Source organism: Lepidochelys olivacea, assembly GCF_965140295.1.
Source record: "Lepidochelys olivacea isolate rLepOli2 genome assembly, chromosome: 1".
In the NCBI taxonomy this organism is placed as follows: Eukaryota; Metazoa; Chordata; order Testudines; family Cheloniidae; genus Lepidochelys; species Lepidochelys olivacea.
Window position 1 is genome coordinate 335,488,145 of NC_140411.1, and position 20,537 is coordinate 335,508,681.

Sequence of the window (20,537 nt, forward strand, 5' to 3'; positions counted from 1 at the left end):
CAGGGGAGTTGGGTCTGTGAGTGCGATCAAGTCCCACGCTGCAGAGAAGGTCTCCGGCATGGAGGGCAGCCTTAGCTCGACTGCGGTGTGCACCGGGGAGCTAACATGCACCGGACTTGACAGCCCTTGCGGCACCGGAGTTGACAGTGCAGGAGCCGTTACTTGTCCTGTGCGCTCCAGCAATGGACGCGGCTCCGGCTGTGGTGTGGGAAGTGTCGGTGGCTGTCAAACCAACAAAGAAGAAGCAGTCGGCACCTGCTTGGGCTGCTTCTTCTTCTGGCCCGGAGACAGGGACCAGCGCTGCTGTGGTGGAGGTGCCGGTGGGGCCTGACACCGCGAGTCTTTAGCAGAGTCTGAACGTGGTGCCGGACCATTTGGTGCCGCAGGGGCAGTCCGCACCGAAGACGACGCCAAGTCCCGGTGCACAGAGGAAGGGACCGGGCTAAATGCCGCCCCATAAGGAGCTGCTTGAGTCTAAAGTCCCGCTCCTTTTTGGTCCTCGGCTTGAAGGCTTTGCAAATGCGGCACTTGTCCGCTTGGTGGGATTCCCCAGACACCTTAGGCAAGAGTTGTGGGGGTCTCCCGTTGGCATCGGCTTCAGGCAAGCCAAGCAGGGTTTGAAGCCTGGAGACCCCGGCATGGGCCCTGCGGTACCGGGACCCCACTCCACCCTACTAAGTACACCAATCTAACTACACTATCTATTAACACATACTAACAACTATTAACAGGTACTAAGAGAGAAAGTTAGGGAGAGTGGAGATCATAGAATATCAGGATTGGAAGGGACCTCAGGAGGTCATCTAGTCCAACCCCCTGCTCAAAGCAGGACAAATCCCCAATTTTTGCTGCACATCCCTAAATGGCCCCCTCAAGGATTGAACGCACAACTCTGGGTTTAGCAGGCCAATGCTCAAACCACTGAGCTATCCCTCCCCCCCTCAGCTACGCTGCGCTCCACAGTTCCAACGACCGACCATCATGGGCGGTAAGAAGGAACTGAGGGGGCGCTGGGTCGGCTGGGGCATATATCCGGTGCCATGAAGGCGCCACTCCGGGGGACACCTCAGCCGACCCACCGAGTGTTGCTGGGGTAAAAATCTTCTGACGATCGTGCATGTGGTGCGCACACACCTAATTGGAATTGATATGAGCAAGCACTCGAAGAAGAACACAGTTCTACAGAGGTTTCAATCAACAGGTAAAGCTCTTTAGGCTGCTGAGCTAGAACTCATTACTGCTGTAAAATTGGTGGGCTTGCTGACGGAATTTGTGGCAGACCTACAGGAACAATTTGACAGCTGTGAAACAGCAGCTAAAATAATACAAATGTGAGTTTCTCAATAATGTAAGAGTAAAAAGGGCTAAAGCATAAAAAGACCTCAGTGAAGCTGAGGAGCTGAACTACATGTTGGCAGGGCAAGATAAATTTTTAATGGAGGTTTTCAACATTATGATTGAAAAACTTGTCACAAAGCTGCAACATAGGGCTGATCTACACTACCACTTAGGTCGTTGTAATTTATGTCACTCATGGGTGTGAATAAGATACCTTCTGTGCAATGTAAGTTACCACAACTTAAACATTGTCCATACCACGCTGTCAGTGGGTGATGCTCTCCTGCTGACATAGCTTCGGCCTCTCATGGAGGTAGAATTATTATATCGATGGAAGAGCGCTCGCCTGTCGACCTAGCATGTCTTCACCAGACACACTACAGCAGCGCAGCTGCATCGGTATAACTGTGCCAATGCGGCACAGTAGCGTAGACTTGCCCATAGTTATGAAACATATAATGAAGTGTGTGCCCACTTTGGATTTTTTTACTAATTTTAGTGGGCTGTCTGCATGCAAGATACGTGCTTTTGCTGCTAAGAGAACTGCAGATGAATTGGTCCAAGTTAGACTGTATGTAAGAGATAAGAACAGCAAATCTCCAAATAACTTGCTTCAACTTTTATGACAAAAGATTGTACAGTCTGCATTTCCCAAAGTAGATATTGCATTATGAATTTTTTAGACACTGCCAGTAACTAGCGCTGGAGGTGAATGCCCATTTACAAAATTGGCCCTAATCAAACATTGATTCAGGTCAAGTATGGATCAGATAAGATTGAATAATTTGACATCAATGTCAATTGAGTGTGATTTGTTTCACCAGCTGGATTTCAGTGACCTCACTGAAGACTTTTCAGCCACAAAGAATAGGAAGAAAATTATTTAACAGCTATTCTAAGGTAATAATTAGGGCTGTTGATTAATCGCAGTTAACTCACACGATTAACTCAAAAAATTAATCGCAATTAATCACAGTTTTAATTGCAATGTTAACCAGTATCTCTCTGTGATTGAAATGGAAAGTGCCAAAATGCTGTAGGAAAGGCTGGAGAGGTAATTCCACACCATCTAAAAACAGCAAGCGTATGGTGGGGAAAATCTGTTTGCAGGGGAAAATCCCTCTCTGCAGGGTTTTATTCATTTGCTATACTGTCCATGACCATTGCATTATTATAAAGGTAGGACAAGAAATCCATAGATACTCATTTTTAGTTTTCACAAAATAGGCCTGATGCTTAAAACTAATATATAAGAAAATATCTTCAGCCTAATGCATATTAGTCAGTGATAAACTGGATTCACTAAGTATGTCTGCTGCACTATGCCCTACCTATGAAACAGATTATATAGTTTGTGATTTACATGGGAACTTGGGCAGAGGTGAAAGCTCTGTTAGATCACTGATAACAGATCATCTATCTGGCTCCTACCAAGGCAGTTAAACCTTGGATGAAATGTATTCACCAGAGCAAGTTTCACAGCAGTGCACAGGGGAGAAGTGAGGACAGGAATAGAGAGGATGAATAGCTGCCAAAAGTAAAGGTGGCTTGGTTCTTTTGTGAGCCAAAACAAGCTCTGCTCTCATTTATTTAATTTTTATTGACTGTCTCCTATTGGTGCCTTGGTAATCTCTCTTGAAGCCTATTTGTTCCATTTGCTGTGCCTCAATGAATCAGGGTGACTTTTAGCAGCACCTTCTGTTTAAATTTGTAAACTGCTTTGACATCCTTGGCTGAAAGAAGTGGTGAAAGGGTGTTACAGGGTTTTCCCATGCCTTTTTGCAACTGCTATCATCCCAGATAAGAGGGTAGATGTGTAAATAACAACACTTTACACTTAATATGGCTTCTTTCAGCCAAGGATGTCAAAGCACTTGACAAGTTTAAGCCATGTGAGATATTACACCTATTTTACAAATGAATAAATGAAACCACTCATGCTATGTTTCTACAGTTAAAGTGGGGCCCAGGGTGGGGGTTGAGGGGGAGAGTGTTCACCCATCACTAATTCACGTCCCCAAGAGGCAGTAGCTAATTCTTCCACTGACCTAGTGCAGTCTACATTGGGGATTAGATCAGTTTAACTATGTTGCTCAGGGGCGTGGGTTAACCTAACTTTTTAGTATAGACTTGGCCTAAGGCAATAATTTTGAGTCAGTCTTAACAGCTAGTTTGTAGAGCTGAGACTGGAATACCAAGGAAGTTTCTGACAATCTATCTAAGGTACTTCAATAGCCTCCATTATCATAGTATCTGAACACCACACAATTTTTAAATGTATTTAACCTCGGAATGCCCCCTGTGGAGTAGGGAAGTTCTGCGAGCTAGTCTACACTTGAAACACTACAGCTGCAGCACTACAGCTACGGTAGTAGACATTCACTACAGTGTAGACATTCACTACAGTGATGGGAGAGGTTCTTCCATCGGTCTAGTTAATCCACCCCCGGAGAGGCGGTAGCTAGGTCCACAGAAGAATTCTTCCATCAACCTAGTGCTGTATACACCAGCAGTTTGGTCGGCTTAGCTGTCTTGCTCCGGGTGTGTGGATGTTTCACATGGCTGAGCAACATAGCTGGGTTGACTTAATTTTTCAGTGTAAGTCTGGCCTGAGTAACTTTCCCACTGTCACACACAGGAAGCCTGAGGCACAGCAAGGAAATGAACCCAGGTCTCGCAAGTTCCAGGGTAGCACCCTAACCACTGGACCATCCCAACTCCCAGGTCCCTGCTCCAATCTCTAGACTACACTGCTTCATCTGTACAAGCAGGATGGGGTCATAGAATCATAGAATCATAGAATATCAGGGTTGGAAGGGACCCCAGAAGGTCATCTAGTCCAACCCCCTGCTCAAAGCAGGACCAATTCCCAGTTAAATCATCCCAGCCAGGGCTTTGTCAAGCCTGACCTTAAAAACCTCTAAGGAAGGAGATTCTACCACCTCCCTAGGTAACGCATTCCAGTGTTTCACCACCCTCTTAGTGAAAAAGTTTTTCCTAATATCCAATCTAAACCTCCCCCACTGCAACTTGAATGGGTCAATCATGCACAATAGTGTAGAGGTACTGAGTATATTTGGTCAAATTCCAGTAGTGGCTCAGCTGGCTGTACATCTGGCTGTACGCTACTGAATAGGGCTTGCTGTTGCTTAGTATTCTACCTAAGGCCATAGGACTGATTAGCACCCAAATGGACATTCCTGTGGTAGAGCTGGGAAGAGTGTGAGAAGTTGGATAAGCATGAAGTCATATTGGTCTAAAAAGAGCCCACTCTCGCTCCCACTGAGCTCAATGGAAGTTTTTGTCTCTGAAAGCAGTGGTGGTAGGCCTAAAATTCAAAGGGTCCTCGTAAAATTTTCATGGCTTTCAGTGGCTGTAAAATGCAGACCAGAGATACTACAGGTCCCGCAGTCAGTGATTCCTTCAGTAAGCATGGTAAGCAGGAGGAAGATACAGCCATCCTGGAGCTGCAAATGTTTGATAATTCCTTATACTGCTCTATATTCATAAATGTTACCAATAAATGCATTGATATTTGACTTGCCACTTAACTACATAGTTTTGATAGCAATTAATTAAGCAAGCTGCCCCTCTGAAAATCCCAACCCAAAATCATACTGGAAATTTATTGTAAAACCAGGAATCAAACCTAGATTTCCCAAATTCTAGTCTAGTCTCTATATACGGGAAAACTTTGTGGGTGAAATCCTGGCCCTACTGAAATCAGTGGCAAAAGTCCCACTGATTTCAATAAGACCAGGATTTCACCCCTTGCAAGTAATATCTTGATGTAAGTAATTTGCTTATAATTGCACTCAGCAGTGTTACAGCAATATCCCAACTTCAGGGACTGTCAGTTCAGTTCTCTGGTGTTCATCCCCACCCCCAACATAGATATACATCACTACAAGGTGTTGCTCTTCAAAAGCAAAACAGAGAGGTGTTCAAATTAGGACTTAAACAGTCTTGTACAAGTGATGTTCAATCAACAATGCTGAAGCAAAGGTCAGCACTTGCCATGCCATCTTCCCAACTCCTACTTTCCCCTTACTGCACTCTGTGGTTTTCTCTATTCATACAGAGAAATCCATATCAAATGAGTAGAACAAAGAGTTACAGGCCTGACTATATCTCCAGTGAAAGCAACTGCAAAACTCTGAGATGCCAACAGAAACAGGTTGTTATCCCATGTTGTTGTAATGCAGTTACTACCAATGTTCCCTCTAATTTTTGACAGGTTGGGTGCGCAAAAAAAATTTTCTGTGCAAATTTTTGGCAGGCCGTTCGTGCAAAAATTTTCTTCTATGCAACTTGTGTTTCTGTGCAAATTTTTGTGTGTGCAGTGTTTCGCCATGTGCACAGGGTTTAGGATCTGTGTGTACTTGCACACGTGCACAGCTTAGAGGGAACAGTGGTTACAATGACAAGTATGGAACCTCCTCTAAATATGGTAACAACTAATCTCTGTCATCCAAATCATAATGCCTCGTGACACCAGACCTTACAGACTTAAGAGCCATATCCTAATAAAAACAAAACCTCTGGGACAAAGTGCATATGAGAATCTAAGCCCTGGTCTACACTACAGAGTTAGGTCGATGTAAGGTAGCTTACATCGACCTAACTCTGAAAGTATCTACATTAAAATGCAGCTCCGACCGATGTAACTCACCCATTACACTGATTTAATAACTGTGAGAGGCGTAGCACTTAAGTCGATGTAGTTTGGTCAACGCAGTGTCAGTGTACATCCACTGTTGCTGTCTTTCAGAAGCCATCCCAAAATGCCCCACTCTGACAATTAATTTGGTGCAAACACTCCTGGTGAGAACACGCACCACCGACACAAAGAGTGTAGTGTGGACTTGCAAAAGCAATTTAATCACTGCTGTGGCTGTAAGTTGACATAACTTAGGTAGACTTAATTTTGTAGTGTAGATTTGCCCAAAGTCTGCAGAAACTTGCCATCATTTTGCAAACTAAATAGTCACACACCTCAGGAAAATACCTCGACCAAGCCATAGGACTACAGCCATCAATATAATGTGTGACTAACTTGGAAAACAAACTCCAAACAAACTTTCACCACAGGCTTCATATCTGCTTTCTCCAAGTTACTTTATAGCTGTGTTTATGCCAACCTAAACACAAGAAGAATGAGGAGTACTTGTGGCACCTTAGACACACGATATGCTGAGACATGATGTCTTCAAACAAATCCTTCGGCATTCCCTTTGGATCCTGCAACATACCCAGTCATCATTGTGGGGCACCAATGTATGCCAATTGGCTCACTATCCCATAACAGTTCTAATTTACACAATATTTCCATATCATTACAAAATTCTTGGCACACTCTATGAACAGGTTTGCAAGCATGTATACACACTATCAGTTATTACTTTCAAATCCTCATTAGGCCTCAGACATGCTTTCAGGTAAATATCTGTCATTAACCAGGTATATGCTACACTTCTAAGAGCACAGAGGCTTGATCTGACAGCTTACATGTTATCCCACGGTATGTACCCTCCAGCAGTGAGCAAAAAGCCCAGTGTTTCTTTTGTAAAGTTATTTGCTGCATTTTTGTAACATTGAAAAGAGCCATTCCAATGTAGTTGAAAGGAGCTCTTCCAGTGTTAGAAAAGTAAAGGGCACATGTTTAAACAGCACAATAATAAAATAATTCAAAATAATAAATCACAGGTATACCTCCTTGCACCCATAGACCTCGGAACACTCTATAAAGTAATCTAAGAAGCATGTTCAGTGAGGTCTGTCTTTCATATGATATAGAGGCATGGGGGGCACGGAGAAATGTTGCTCTTATGGCCTTTCTGTAGTTGAGTTTTAGCCAAAAAGCACAATAAAAAAGTACCTTTATAGTACCATATGGAATCCTTCACAAGAACCCATGGTGCTTTGTGAAGACTATTAATTGGGCTTTGCCAAAATAAAAATTCTGTTCAACAACTTTACTTGTGTTACTATTTTGATTTTTAAAATATTGAAAAATGGATGGGTCATTCTGAGACAATCACCCTTGTGCCTTAGGCTCAGATCCTGCAAACACATGCTTTACTTTAAGTCAATAGAACAGCTCACATGACTAAAATTAAGCATGTGACTTAGTCGTTGTAGGATCAGAGTCTCAGCCTGATCTGTAAGGCCACCAACAGATCAGGAACCCACAACATCAGTGACAGCATTTCCATTTACAATCCACCAAGACAGTTGTGCTTCCCTGGGACTATGCACTTTGTAAATCCCAGGACTAGTTAGTGCCTTGCATGATCAGACTCTAAATCAGTAAGCTAGGTTTATATTCAGGGAAGGATAGATGCAAGGGAACCTGTTGGCTGCTCCTCCTTTCATGGAAACTCACAAGAATGTTGCCATTGCCATTAATGACGGCAGAATGAGACCTCAGCACTATTTCTAAATTAAATGTTTGACATATCACATGGCTAGACTGTAAAAAGGTAAGCTCTGTACTCAAAGCCACTTTTAGAGAAACAATCACCCTTTTCTGCAATTGTTTATTTGTTATTCTCAACAACATAAACCATTTTAACCCACAAGAATGCAAGTATTTAAGAAATGCAATACAAAATCGTCAGGGTGTAGCATTGTTCCAGTACAACTGCAAACGTTCACTTACTGGGAACCACTTTTAAAAAAATTGTACTTTGGAATGAGTAAAACACTCTCCGCATTGCAATGTGTCACTGTGCAAAATAATAGACTAATCAACAGGTTGATGCAACCTATCACCCTGTGATGGGGTGTTCACCCCACACCACCACTGCAGGGGTTATGTAGGACAAGAGTGATAGGAAGAGGTGGAGGTCTGCAGACACTCTCTGGGCATAGTGAGGAGAGAAGGAAAAAAACCCGGTGGAGGGCTCGCAGAAGCCCTGGGATCCTAAGCCCGAAGGAAGGGGTTCACACAGGTAGGTGGTGGAGAAGAAAGCCTGAAGAGGGCAAAGTAGGAAGAAGCTCATGGAAATGGTAGACTTTGGCTGCTGATTTTAGGATCTCTGGGCAGAAACCTGGAGTAGCAGGTGGGTCTCAGGTCCCCTACCGGTCACTGGGGAAGTGCTATTGACTTGAATCAGAAGACTGCCAGAAACCACAGATAGACAGTTTGTCCAGTGGAACTTTGATGCCCAAGAAGGGAAGGACTATAGTAACCTGGCCAAGGGGGCCAAGCCAGGAAGAAGGAGAACCCAGAGTCCAGGGATACCATGGGGTGAGCAACCAAAGGAGGGAGTGCCAGCTCATCCCTCCAACCAGGAGCGAGCCTGTTACACACCCTCTTTACGTATGTAGTGTTTCCTGAAAGTGGCTGCTCTCCCAGACTTCTGTGTAACCTGAAAATATGAAGAAGGACTTTGTAAGGCCTGAGATGAGGAAGCAGAGAAAGAGAAGACAGTGACAGACTGAACAACACACACATACACACACACACACACAACATCTCTGCAACAAGGACTTTTAATAGGAATGAGAGCCCTAAAAGGCAAGCAAATTGCTTACCAGCTTCATCTTTCTGTGCTCAGAGAGAACAGATAGTTCCAAGCTTTGCATCATAACATTCTCAATCAGCTGAGCTGAATCATTTAATACACAAATGAGCAAGCTTATTTTCTTTTACTCTTGCTTATGCCACACACACACCCACAGTAAAATACTTGGCTTAGTCACAAATAGGAGTTGCAGGAGTTCTTGGCAACACTCACTAGCCTTTAGCTTTCCAGCTGCAAAATGACGATTTATCTTCAAGATAAGTACAGCATGGCCAGAAAGAGTACTGATATTAAATTTTGGTAACACTGTGTTGAGGACTAATAGCTGGGAAAAAACCTCAATTTATTGATACTGAAGTTTTGAGGATAACACTATTCTGCATTCATTTTAAATCATTCTCTTCAGCGAAGGTCAACAAGATCAGAGCAAGAAATGGTGAGATTTTCTGTGGCATTTATTGCATGTCAACAAGTAAAATATGTTTACAGCTGCTCTCGCTTTTTTATCAAGCCTATTAAACAAATCATTTGTATGTTACAAGCTACAGGCTATATCTCCCCCCCTTCCCTCCCACCATAAAACAAATTTAGCATCTGTAAGAAGCTCATTGTTCAACTTCCTAGGGAAGCTTAAATCCCTACACCGTTTGAAGTCAACAGCCCTTTAAATAAAAATAAACACAAAAGAGGTAAGTACAGAGTAGGTACATACAGAATTCTGAGTCTTCCGACACTTATATGACTTTCTTCCAAACATTAATTCTTTGGCTTACAGAATTGTTTTATTAGCAGCTTGCCAAAAAAATCATTAGCATACCAGAGAGTTCCAATTAAGCCCCTCCTAAATCTGTTAGCAAATATTCTATTTGAGGATAAAGAAGCAGAGACAAAGGATGAGACTCAGATGCTTCACTGAAGGAGTATACTGCCTGAAAACTGAAACATTTCAGTGCTGATGAAATTGAAATGTCAGCAACTTAATTTCATAAGCATCATATGCTGTATACTATTTTTCTTAACAGCAGCAGCCAGATCAGACTCCAAAGTGAACCATATATTGCCCTGCTCAGGATACTGGCATAATCAACATATTATTACAGTTGAGTGAATAAGTCCCATCAAATAGTTCATTTCATTACATTTTCCCTGTTGTCTGCTGACAGATCAGGATTTTCTTGAATATATCAGTTTTCTGATCTTGTATTTACTCCATGGTTTGCTGTTAAATACTCAATCCAATAATTCAAACTATGCTGAGTTACAACTGGTCACATAAATCATATGATATTGTTTCAAGTGCCCTGATTGAAAGTGTGTAACTCATAATTAGGTTTCTGGTATGAATGTTAACATAAAATAAATTTACAATGTGAGTTAAAACCTGTCCTACCATAAGGTGCCTATGAAAAATAGGGCTTTTTGCACTTAGAAAACTCCAGAGTTTCCATCGAGTTGAATGGTTAATAGGCTGATTCAGGCTTTATCTCATATGTTTTCTTACCAGTTGTCTTCCAGAAGCATTTGAAAGTAGTTTCCCAACTAACACACGCAGCCTGTGATAACTATCTTGAATATTCTTCTTTATATTGGAGATCCAAGTGTCACCTTGAAATCTATCCATACCCAATGGTGGCCCCATGTGTTAATCATGCAGTTCTTCAGAGATAAATAATAACGCCACTTTAGTAACTCAAAAGAGGGTTTTTTAATCATATAGCATGATGTAAGGTTTTGTTTCATACTGACAGTCTTCCCGGATAGGTTTAAAACATATGGAAAACAAGCAGGCGACATTCCGACATACTGACTGACATTTCAGTTTGAAAAACAGCTCCACTGCACTCAAGGCCTAATCCAAAATCCATTAATGTCAACACAAAGACTCCCATTGACTTTAAATGGTCTTTAGATCAGAGTCCTAACTGACTTAATAGGTAGCAAAGCATGTCGCATGTTGTATCTGTTCAGACAGGCAGCAAGGTGGATGAAGTATCTATTTTCACCTGAGCCTAATAAAGAGTAATTTAAGGATGAGTAAAAGTTTTCAGTCTATTTAGATTTCTCTTTTAGCTGTATGAGCCATGCAAACTTTACAGCTACTGGCTCCTATTCACAGTGAGTGCATCATACCAGCACTGGGAGAGGTTTGGCAGGAATTCGATGTTGTCATGTCTGAGGTTACAGACCACCTGCATATACTTGTACAGAAACCGTAAACAGATCTTTCAAATCTAATCATATTTGTGAGGACCTACAAATAGCCCATTCATAAAAAAAAAAATACAAAGCTCTGGTAGATTGTAAAAGAAACAACAGGATGGGTGAAACATGTTGAGGTGATTTGCTCACTCAGTGTACTGAGGTTAAACATAGTGCCAGATGCCCCACTGATATGGTGTACTTTAAATGACTTCTGAAAAGATCTAGTGGCGAAGGATCTTAGGGCAGAAGGATTCCTGAAGTGCACAAAGAGAGAACTTCCTTCATGGCAACTATTTTTGTTCAGATTTTTGATGATGAAAACAAAGATCATCAAAGATTTTCCTGAAAAGTTTCAGAGTAGCAGCCGTGTTAGTCTGTATTCGCAAAAAGAAAAGGAGTACTTGTGGCACCTTAGAGACTAACCAATTTATTTGAGCATAAGCAATGAAGTGAGCTGTAGCTCACGAAAGCTTATGCTCAAATAAACTGGTTAGTCTCTAAGGTGCCACAAGTACTCCTTTTTCTTTTTCCTGAAAAGCAATCATCTGGTGGTAGGTATATTTCTGTGATACTTTTTTCTGTAAGGGCAAAATTCACTGTGAGTACAACAGAGCTGCTGGACAGAGAGATCCATCATGGTGAAATCTAATCACGTTATAGCTTCATTTTAACTACAGAAGATCCTGAGGGGAAAAAAATTCAATTATGTAAGCCCACAGCTGACTTGGTTCACAAGGTGAACTGCTCATAACTTTCCTCCTCCACAGTGAGAATTTGTAACACCGAGGCAGATTGAAACAAGTCAGAGAGAGAGAGGAGAAAGGCATTTTCCAGAGTTAAATGCCAAAGCCATGGACACGATAGGCTGCTAACATTTCTGTTACTGAAATTCTGCATTAAATGAATTATTAATTTTCAGAAAAGAGAATAATATTTTAATAAGTCGGCGCATATAGAAGATCTGCTTAGTTCCCAAAACTCAATATTTATGCTGGTAACCTAAATTTCCATTTCTTTAAAACAAACACAGATCCATTTACTTCATTTTACAGAAGCTTTGAACTGAAACCAAGCTCATAATGTAGTTAGTGTTTTTTTTTTGCGGCATAATATATTCACCAGCTTTCTTTCTTAACTTTTTCTTTCATGTTGCCATCTTGAATCCTCAACTGGCTATTTAAGTGCAGAACACATTATCTAATAAACACAACATTAAGAATAATGTATTCAAGTTGAATGGGTTTCAGCTGTAAAATAAAGATTTGCACCTTTTTCCTTGCAGGGTCTGTGTTTTTTAAAAAATGAATATTTTCTAATTAATGATGGCTGCACTTTGTGGTTTCATGATCTTTGACTGACTACATGAAGAAAACCAGGACACCAGATTTAATAATATTTAGTATTCCCATTGCACAGTTTTACAATATTTATTGACCCAAAAGTTTCTCAAAAGGTTTGAAACAGATGCGTGGCCCTGCACAGCATACTGTAAATCACATAAATAATATTAATCCTGCATGTATTAAACTAAAATACAGCTTTCATTTCCAGAGGAATAATAACTCACGCAATGTGTTTAAAAAAGTTTACAACAACAGATGGTGGTGGCTCTTTGAAAGCAGCGAGATAACTGATTAGAAACTTCAGATGACACTCAGTTCTCTAAAACAAAATCAACAAGCCAACTGAAGTTACACTGCAAGCTGTCTGCTTCAAGACAAACACCAATACAGTGTATCCCTTCAGAATTTTGCTGCAACAAAACCCTCAAAAGCCTTTGTTAATAGGATGTAGTTATGAGAGGAACTGGTGGATTCTTTGCCAGAAATTCCAGCTCTGGTGAACAAGCCCCTTTAGGGTCAGTTGGAAAAGCCTAAAAATCGCCATAGTTTCAGTGTAAGGAATCAGTTGTCTGATCAGTGGGAGACAGCAAAAAAAGGAGAGAAAAAAAGAAAAGAAAAAAGAAGTGAGCGTAAGACAAAAGAGCTCCTATCTGTATTTTTCCCCCCCTAGGTCATTTCTGCATTGACACTGCGTTCTGTCTCGCCTCAAGAATTTGGGTAAAGAGAAAGATAGAGAAAGACACAGATTGTTTCCACTAAACACTCATAATTCTGGTTAGTAGTCTTTATTTGCAACCACATTCCATCGAACTACAACCATAATATAGTTCTTAATTTCCCAAACACTCAGAAGTGCAGTGCCCTACATACACCACGTGTGGCGAAGAATCCAAGCTCAAAAAAGTCATGTATACCAATTCACTTTGTATCTGTGTCTCTGGACTATATCTATACATACCCCGAAAGAACCAGATCCTCATCCAGTTGTAGCTCAGATCTGACCCAGAGCCTGAATAGGTAACTCTCTCATTGAGCCCGCTGAGTAATTTCCATTTACTGTGATATTGGAGAATAGGCCTCAATAGCCTAATAGCTGTAGGGTCCCCGTAGCCAAGGATGGCAGGGGACCTGGGAACGCCGATCGGCCACAGGCGGCAGGGATATCCCAAAGCTCCCAGCAGCCACGGGCGGTGGGGGCACCACAGAGCTCTGAGCTGCTGAGGGCAGCAGGGTCCCAGAGTTCCGAGGTGCGAAGGGCTCCCGGAGTCTTTCAAAGCTCCTGGCCGCCATGGATGGCGGGATACCCCGGAGCTCTGAGCCAGGAGACCCTGGAGCTCCAAGTCCCCGTAGGCAGTGGGGGCTCCCAGACCTCTCAGCAGCCCAACCTCTGCAGGCAGCATGGGGACCTTGCAGCTGGGCTCCCCATTTTGTCAGGGATATTTTTAGTAAAAGTCAGGGACTGGTCATAGGCTTCCATGAATTTTTCTTTGTTGCCCATGACCTGTCCGTGACTTTTACTAGAAATGTCTGTGACAAAATCTTAGCCTTAATTAGGATTCATGTGGCTCTACAATCATTTATTTGGAGTATTGAGATGACCACTGTGCATTCATAAAGCAATTGGCATACTTACCATCATGAATGTTCATTTATTTAAAAACTCTCTCCCAGAATTTTGCTCTTTATTATGCTGTATTCATTATTCTGCAGCTAAAAAGTTGCATCCATCCAGTCAGGAATCAGAAACAATACCATGTGATTCAGGTGTTCAGTCGCACACATACAACACGAGTGGTCAACAGTGAACAGCAAAGAGCCAACATGAGCAGTTTATGAGCAACCTATTCATCAAAACCATTGGGTGAATGCTTGCGAATCCATTCTCAGAAATCAGGATTGTTTTTTTTTCATGTGACAGGTTTCAGAGTAGCAGCCGTGTTAGTCTGTATTCGCAAAAAGAAAAGGAGTACTTGTGGCACCTCAGATCCGATGAAGTGAGCTGCAGCTCACGAAAGCTTATGCTCAAATAAATTGGTTAGTCTCTAAGGTGCCACAAGTCCTCCTTTTCGTTTTTTTAAGTGAATCTCTGATAAAAGAAAGCAATACATTCTTTCAGGCAGCAGCAGCAGTCATTTTGTCCCGTGTTTGTACAGAACCTAGCAAAACGGTGTCTGGGTCCATGACTGGGGCTCCTAGACAAGTCCTAGATAATTCAAATAAGAGCCACAACAACAACTAACAAGATTTGAAATGAATAGCTTGAATTGTCCTAGCTTAGTGCAGTGCTCAAGTGAATAGTTTGATCTCACTTCGTAAAAAAAAAACATTCAAAGCTGAGATCACCTAGGAAGTTATAACTGAAAATTGTTGCAGTGGCGATGCTGCCTCAGTCTTAACTACAATGACAATGAACCAAATTTGTTAACAAATTACAACAGCCCTCAATGGTGATTACACAGATCGAAACCCCAGAAATTAATCACATATATTAAAATTCACATGCACATATGGGTGTCATTCTTGTTTTCTGCCTCTCTGAGGAGGAGGATGCCTTCCGATGCACATATCCCTCCACAGATATGATTTATCAGAAGGGTAAAACCCACATATTGGATGAGTTCAGAGAAAAGCAAGAAAAAGATCTGGGGATTGAGAGCATGATTATGAGGAAAGATTGAAGGGGTAAATTTGTACAGCTTGGCTAAGGAGTGGCAAAGGAGCAACATAAATACAAATATCTGAGAGGAGTTAGGTGATATGAGTAGGTGTAATAAGATGAAACTGAGAAGGAAATTTGGATGAACAACTGGCTGAATATCAGCAAAGTTTTCCAACAGAGATGCAGTAGGTTGTCAAACAGTTTCCCAAGGGAACAGATGAAAGGTTCACCTCTTGGCACGTTTAATACCCAACCTGACAATCTGTAAATAATGTAAGGAGGAAACCTACATTTGCAGGGAAATGAACTAATGAAATAATATCTTTTTTCTCTGCTCAGCTCTAATTTCTGTGATTTCTTGAATTACCTAATGAAAATAAGTGATGGGATGGATTCATGCACTGAACATAGTCAGATACAAAAACAATCCTTTTATTAATTATTATTATTATACCAAAGCGTCCCTTTAGCCTCCTTTGTTTACTTGGACTAATTTTTATCGGGTGAACTTCTGTACTTTTTTCCTCTTTCCCAGACACAAAAACGCACTACCACAAAGCATAGTTTAAAATACATTGTAAACTGAATTTGTACATGGGTATCAAACATTTTCATGAAAGCTTTTGATCCAGATCAGGTTAACATGGCTGTGCTAACTTTTAAATATAGACCTACTGTCCTCTGCAAAACCAGTCCTACTTCAACCTGTAATGTAAATAGTTTCTGTTTAACATACAGCTTCTATTGATTCCACCTCAATTATGTGTTTCCCAGAGAATGCTAACTGTGGGATATTGGGAAAGAATTTTAGCATCAGCCTATAAAGACTATTAGTTGAAACTTGGCTTCCATTAGCACCTCATTAGGCAGAGTCTATTGTATATAAAATGAGCTAATGATTTTTATATCATTTTAAATGTAGCTGTCAACCTGTAACATACTAATGTAGAAACATTATGTCTCTGTAATAGTGAACACAGCAGTAATATATTTGTAACTCTACAAATCAGCATGAGTCAATAGTTTGATGTAATAATGCACCCTAAGATGTTTATTGTTCATCATCAGACACTGACCTTTAGGCAAAACTGTAGCACTAAATAAACATGAAACCAAGAACATTTTTCTAAATCCTGGTATAAATCTCCTGATAACTGAAAAGTGAATGGATGGCTCAGGGAAATCATAATGGAAGAGGGAACACACTGTCACTGGTTCAAATTGGTTCAGACAATTAGCAACCAAAAGCTGCAACCATCCGATGGCTGTTGAGTTAACTATAACGCTGATTCTGTTCCTGCTTAAGTCAGTAGTGAAACTCTCATTGACTTTAGTGGGAGCAAGAGCAGGTTCTGGGTAAGCTGAACTGGTAGCCCCAGTTTCTTGCAGACAGGTGTCCACCTTACTAAAAATCACCAATACAGTTTATGTTAGGCTTGACAAATTTATTGAGGGTTCAAGAATGTACTGTTACTGATGAACTGCCATGGAAGCTAATTAAGTGAGTAGGTGCTGATACACATGAGTAAGGGTTGCACAATCTGTCCCTTAATTAGCATGGCGACTGTGTTATTCTCATCCACAAAGGTTACCCTACCGCATCAGGAATCTGATATTGTTCCTCAGGGATGTGAAAAGTTTGCACTGCCATTGGCCAGTCCTTGCCTGCTCTGTAGATAAAGGATCTCCTGCCTCACAGCTATTTCAAATGTGCCATTTTTGAAATTAAACTAGATAATAATAAATTAATCTCCTTCCTTAATTTCTAGCTCATGGAAAATGTTTAGATGTTTTGAAGTAAAAATCTTTTTAAACAGATAAATTAAAAATGTTTGTTTGACTCTTGGGCATATACCTCACTGTACTACCTATCATACAATCCTCCAAACAATCTATCATATAATCTTCCAAGTGCTGATTAGCCACTAACATACACAGTCACAAACAGGAGGAGTGTGAATAGCAAACTCAGTTCCACTAATCAGTGTCTGTTATAAATTTGTCTCTGCTCAGATGTTATGGCTATTCCATACTATAACTACCCCTATGAACTTTGTCGCCTATCTCAAAATGGCAACTTACTTCAAAGCATAGGTTGGCTTTGTAAAGAGGACAAGTTACAATTTAATTATAATTACCCTCTTGCCTGTTTGGTACACAGAGCAACAGCCCTCTGGAACTACAAAATTAGGATGGCAGACCCTCCTGCTATTCATACTTGGTTAGTGAATAGGGCAAGGACATTTAGTCATTGTCTTGCTGTTGAATGCTACATTCTTTTGGCTGGGAGAATTACAATAGCTGTTCCCAGGATGCAAACAGGTATGCCACTTCTAACCTTTGACTTTGAATATGCACTCAGGAACCCAGCACAGTGTAACTGGTAAAGTCAGTTGCAGTACATATATGAGCCAAGTATAAGGTGGTGATAAGTGTGCTCATATCAGGGAGCAGAGTCAATATATTAGGGCCAAATCTTTGTCACAGTAAAGTCATTGGAATCAGTGACAGCTGGCTTCAGTGGGGTTAAAATTTGGCCCTGAGTGAGAAACTGGTATTTTATAATCTATTTAAAAACATCACAGAATTATGATGTGTTATGACCAAATTATTAGCTCTCTGAAAATGAAAGCAGTAGGCAGGGAAATAAATGCACATTGATTCTAACCAGTGGAAAAACAATTTACCACACTAAGTGAGAGTAGAAACATTTAATACCTACAGAACCATCATGGGAAGCTTGCCAAAATTGGCAGCTAATCCAGTGCCCTGCATTAGCACAACAGTAGGACTATTTATCTCATTCACTGTGTCTTTTTCCTCGCCTCCACCCCATCACCACCAAATAATATCTATAATACTTATAGTATTTCTAATTACACCTAACAAGAAACTGACACTCAAATATGTTGCTTCCAGAGGGGAGGGATTCCATAAAGCAGGATAAAGTCAACACTTATCAATAGTTGCTACTGTATTTTGAAAACCATATGTCAAAAAAATAAGGTTTCCTGTATAAAACTAGGATCAATTCATTTCATTCATTGATGCTAATCACTGGTTCAATTACAAAACAGCTCTTTAAGACAAATCTTTCTTCCACTAAAAAGTGTTCCAAATGGTCTATAAAAGCAAAACCCACTTCTATTAGCCCTCTAACAAGACATTCAGACCAATTATCCTATTCAGCTTTTCCTTTCTTTCTCCCATAACTGGTAATTCAGCTTGCTATATAAAAGACAATTAAATCCTGTTTAGTCTCATGCTAGTTTAGACTCTGTACAATGTGTACTCGTAGTCTGATGCGAATACATTTTTTAAAAATTGCTATTATAACATATTTCATACTGATGAAACTTGTCTGTTTTAATAACTACAGTAATATTTCTCTAGTGTATTTCTCTCTTCCTTCCCTCCTGCTTTCTCATCCTTGTTAGATCAGCAAAGGAGAGAGTCACTTTCTTTTAATCTTTGTACAATAGGTTACATAAAAACATTTCTTAGTGACAGATTATGGGCATATGATGCACACTCTGTCCTTTTAATTTCTTCTGCAACAACAATCTGCTGCATATTTTCTAGTTACGTCATCTGTTAATGTGTGTGCTGCTGCAGAGAACTACAATTGCATGGAACTGCACAAGCATTTATGTAAAAAAGGCTCAAGCTGAAATAAAGAAACCTGGGAATGAATTTAAACCTATGCAACCCTATTACCCAGGTGCAAATGAGGGCATACTTTGGCTCATAGGATTTTATTTGGAATTAAGGAGGAGGGATTCAAACTTCAGGTAAACTGCAACTAAAATAAAGAGTCAAGAGTTTTATATCCACCCACCTATTTCATAGCAAAATGACATTTATCTTTGGGCAATTCAGTCAAACTGAAAGCAGACTTATATTGGCAGTTAGTCATTTTAATTATAGTGTGATGACATTTGCTAGTTTAGAAGATGATTCATCAAGCTGCACAGGAATTCACCCACTATATACATAAGTTGGAGCCACAGCAAAATGTGTAACACAGGCATCTAACTGCTTAGGACTTACCTGGTGGAAGACAGCAGATCATAAACTATTCAGTGATCACATGTGTTATCTATTGCATTTCATCCTTGTTAAAGAACAATCTTCACAGAACATGGAGAATAATGCCAGAGTGACTAGCTAGTTTAATGCACTCTCAGGTGTAAAAGGCTATTGTAGTAGCCGCTATGAATCAGTAGAAGTGCTTTAAAGTAAATATTGCTGTCTACAGCAAACTAAATTGCACCGTTTATTCAGCACAGGAAAAATCATTCATAAATTTCTGAATAGGAATATTTCATTCTGTCAAGGGTCCAAATTCATCCGTGGTGTAGTAATTCCACTGAAGCGGTGGAGTTACAGCAAGGTTGAATTTGTCACAAAAAACTAGCTGACATACTGACCTACCTTTATGTGACAGACGTAACCTTGGCAGCCTTGTATCTGTTGTATGACATCTGGTCGGTAACTCTAGTAACAAGCCATATAGTGCCAGGATTAAAAGGTCCTTAGTAGATGCCATGCTGCCCAAGATCAAATTCTTGTGCTTCTTCACTTAGTTGTTCTGTTTTTAAAAGCTTCAAGTTCCACTCTTGACTTTCCCAATGCAGCTAAATCTTTTCCTGTTCGGTTTGTGGGGATCTCTATGGGAAATTCAGTTCTCATCAGAACAGCACACAGCCCCACATTGTCAGGCTGTGCAAACGTCATGTAAAAATATTCTCTCCCTGCAACAACTGTTTATAAACTGAGAGGACATTCCAAGGAGTTACTCTGCACTGTTGTGTCTTGAGCTCTCTTCAGTAACTCTGCCAGTGGATTCAGGAAGAAGCTGTATTTTCAGTCCCTCCTGCTCGGCAATTCATTCAGGAGGGGAAAAAAAAAAAAAAAAAAACCTCCTCCTTGGTGCTCTTCAGAACACAGTCCCTTGCTCTGACTTGCCAAACAGCTAGTTTTAATTCACCTTTCACCTTTGCTAATTAAAAACAAGAAGTGCCATTCCCTCCTGGAGCTGCAGGATCCACCCAGCAGGGATGCCAGGCTGTCAGCATGCTGTATTTACTGGGAAAGTTCAGCAAAGGTTGAGGCAATATACAATACTTGCTGCTTCTATGAATGTTTCTGATCCATGTGCTGTGCACTGATCCTTCCAGTTGCTTAACGATCTCACATTCTCAGGCACCAGGATGGGGTCCAGGATTCCCTCTTCCCCTCCCTTTGGAAAAATATGTTTAGAAAGTCATTTTAGTTGTTGTTCCCAGAACAATTAAAGAGCAGGATTCACCCTATCATTAACTGTTCAAATTTATCATAATTTAGACTCATTAAACAGCATGTTAACGCATAGATCAGAATACAAATAAATATCAGTTTTGCATACTACCTTTTTATTTATTGTATTACCTCGCTTTTAAAGATACCTTGGTGAGTTCAGTTTCC

General features: G+C 40.7%; 1 protein-coding gene across 2 annotated transcripts in view; it reads right to left on the minus strand.

Annotated features, from left to right (window-relative positions):
• The window catches only part of SEMA3E (semaphorin 3E), a 216,847-nt gene extending 196,908 nt beyond the window's left edge, over positions 1 to 19,939 (minus strand). Inside the window, exon 1 of one of the 2 annotated variants that reach the window (XM_084643934.1) lies at positions 19,506 to 19,939. In XM_084643934.1, the coding sequence (XP_084500060.1) occupies positions 19,506 to 19,620 (115 nt within the window). In that variant the 5' untranslated portion in view covers positions 19,621 to 19,939. The remainder of the gene's footprint in view (positions 1 to 19,505) is intronic. The other variant, XM_084643935.1, reaches the window with a different exon arrangement.
• Between the last annotated feature and the right edge of the window lie 598 nt (positions 19,940 to 20,537).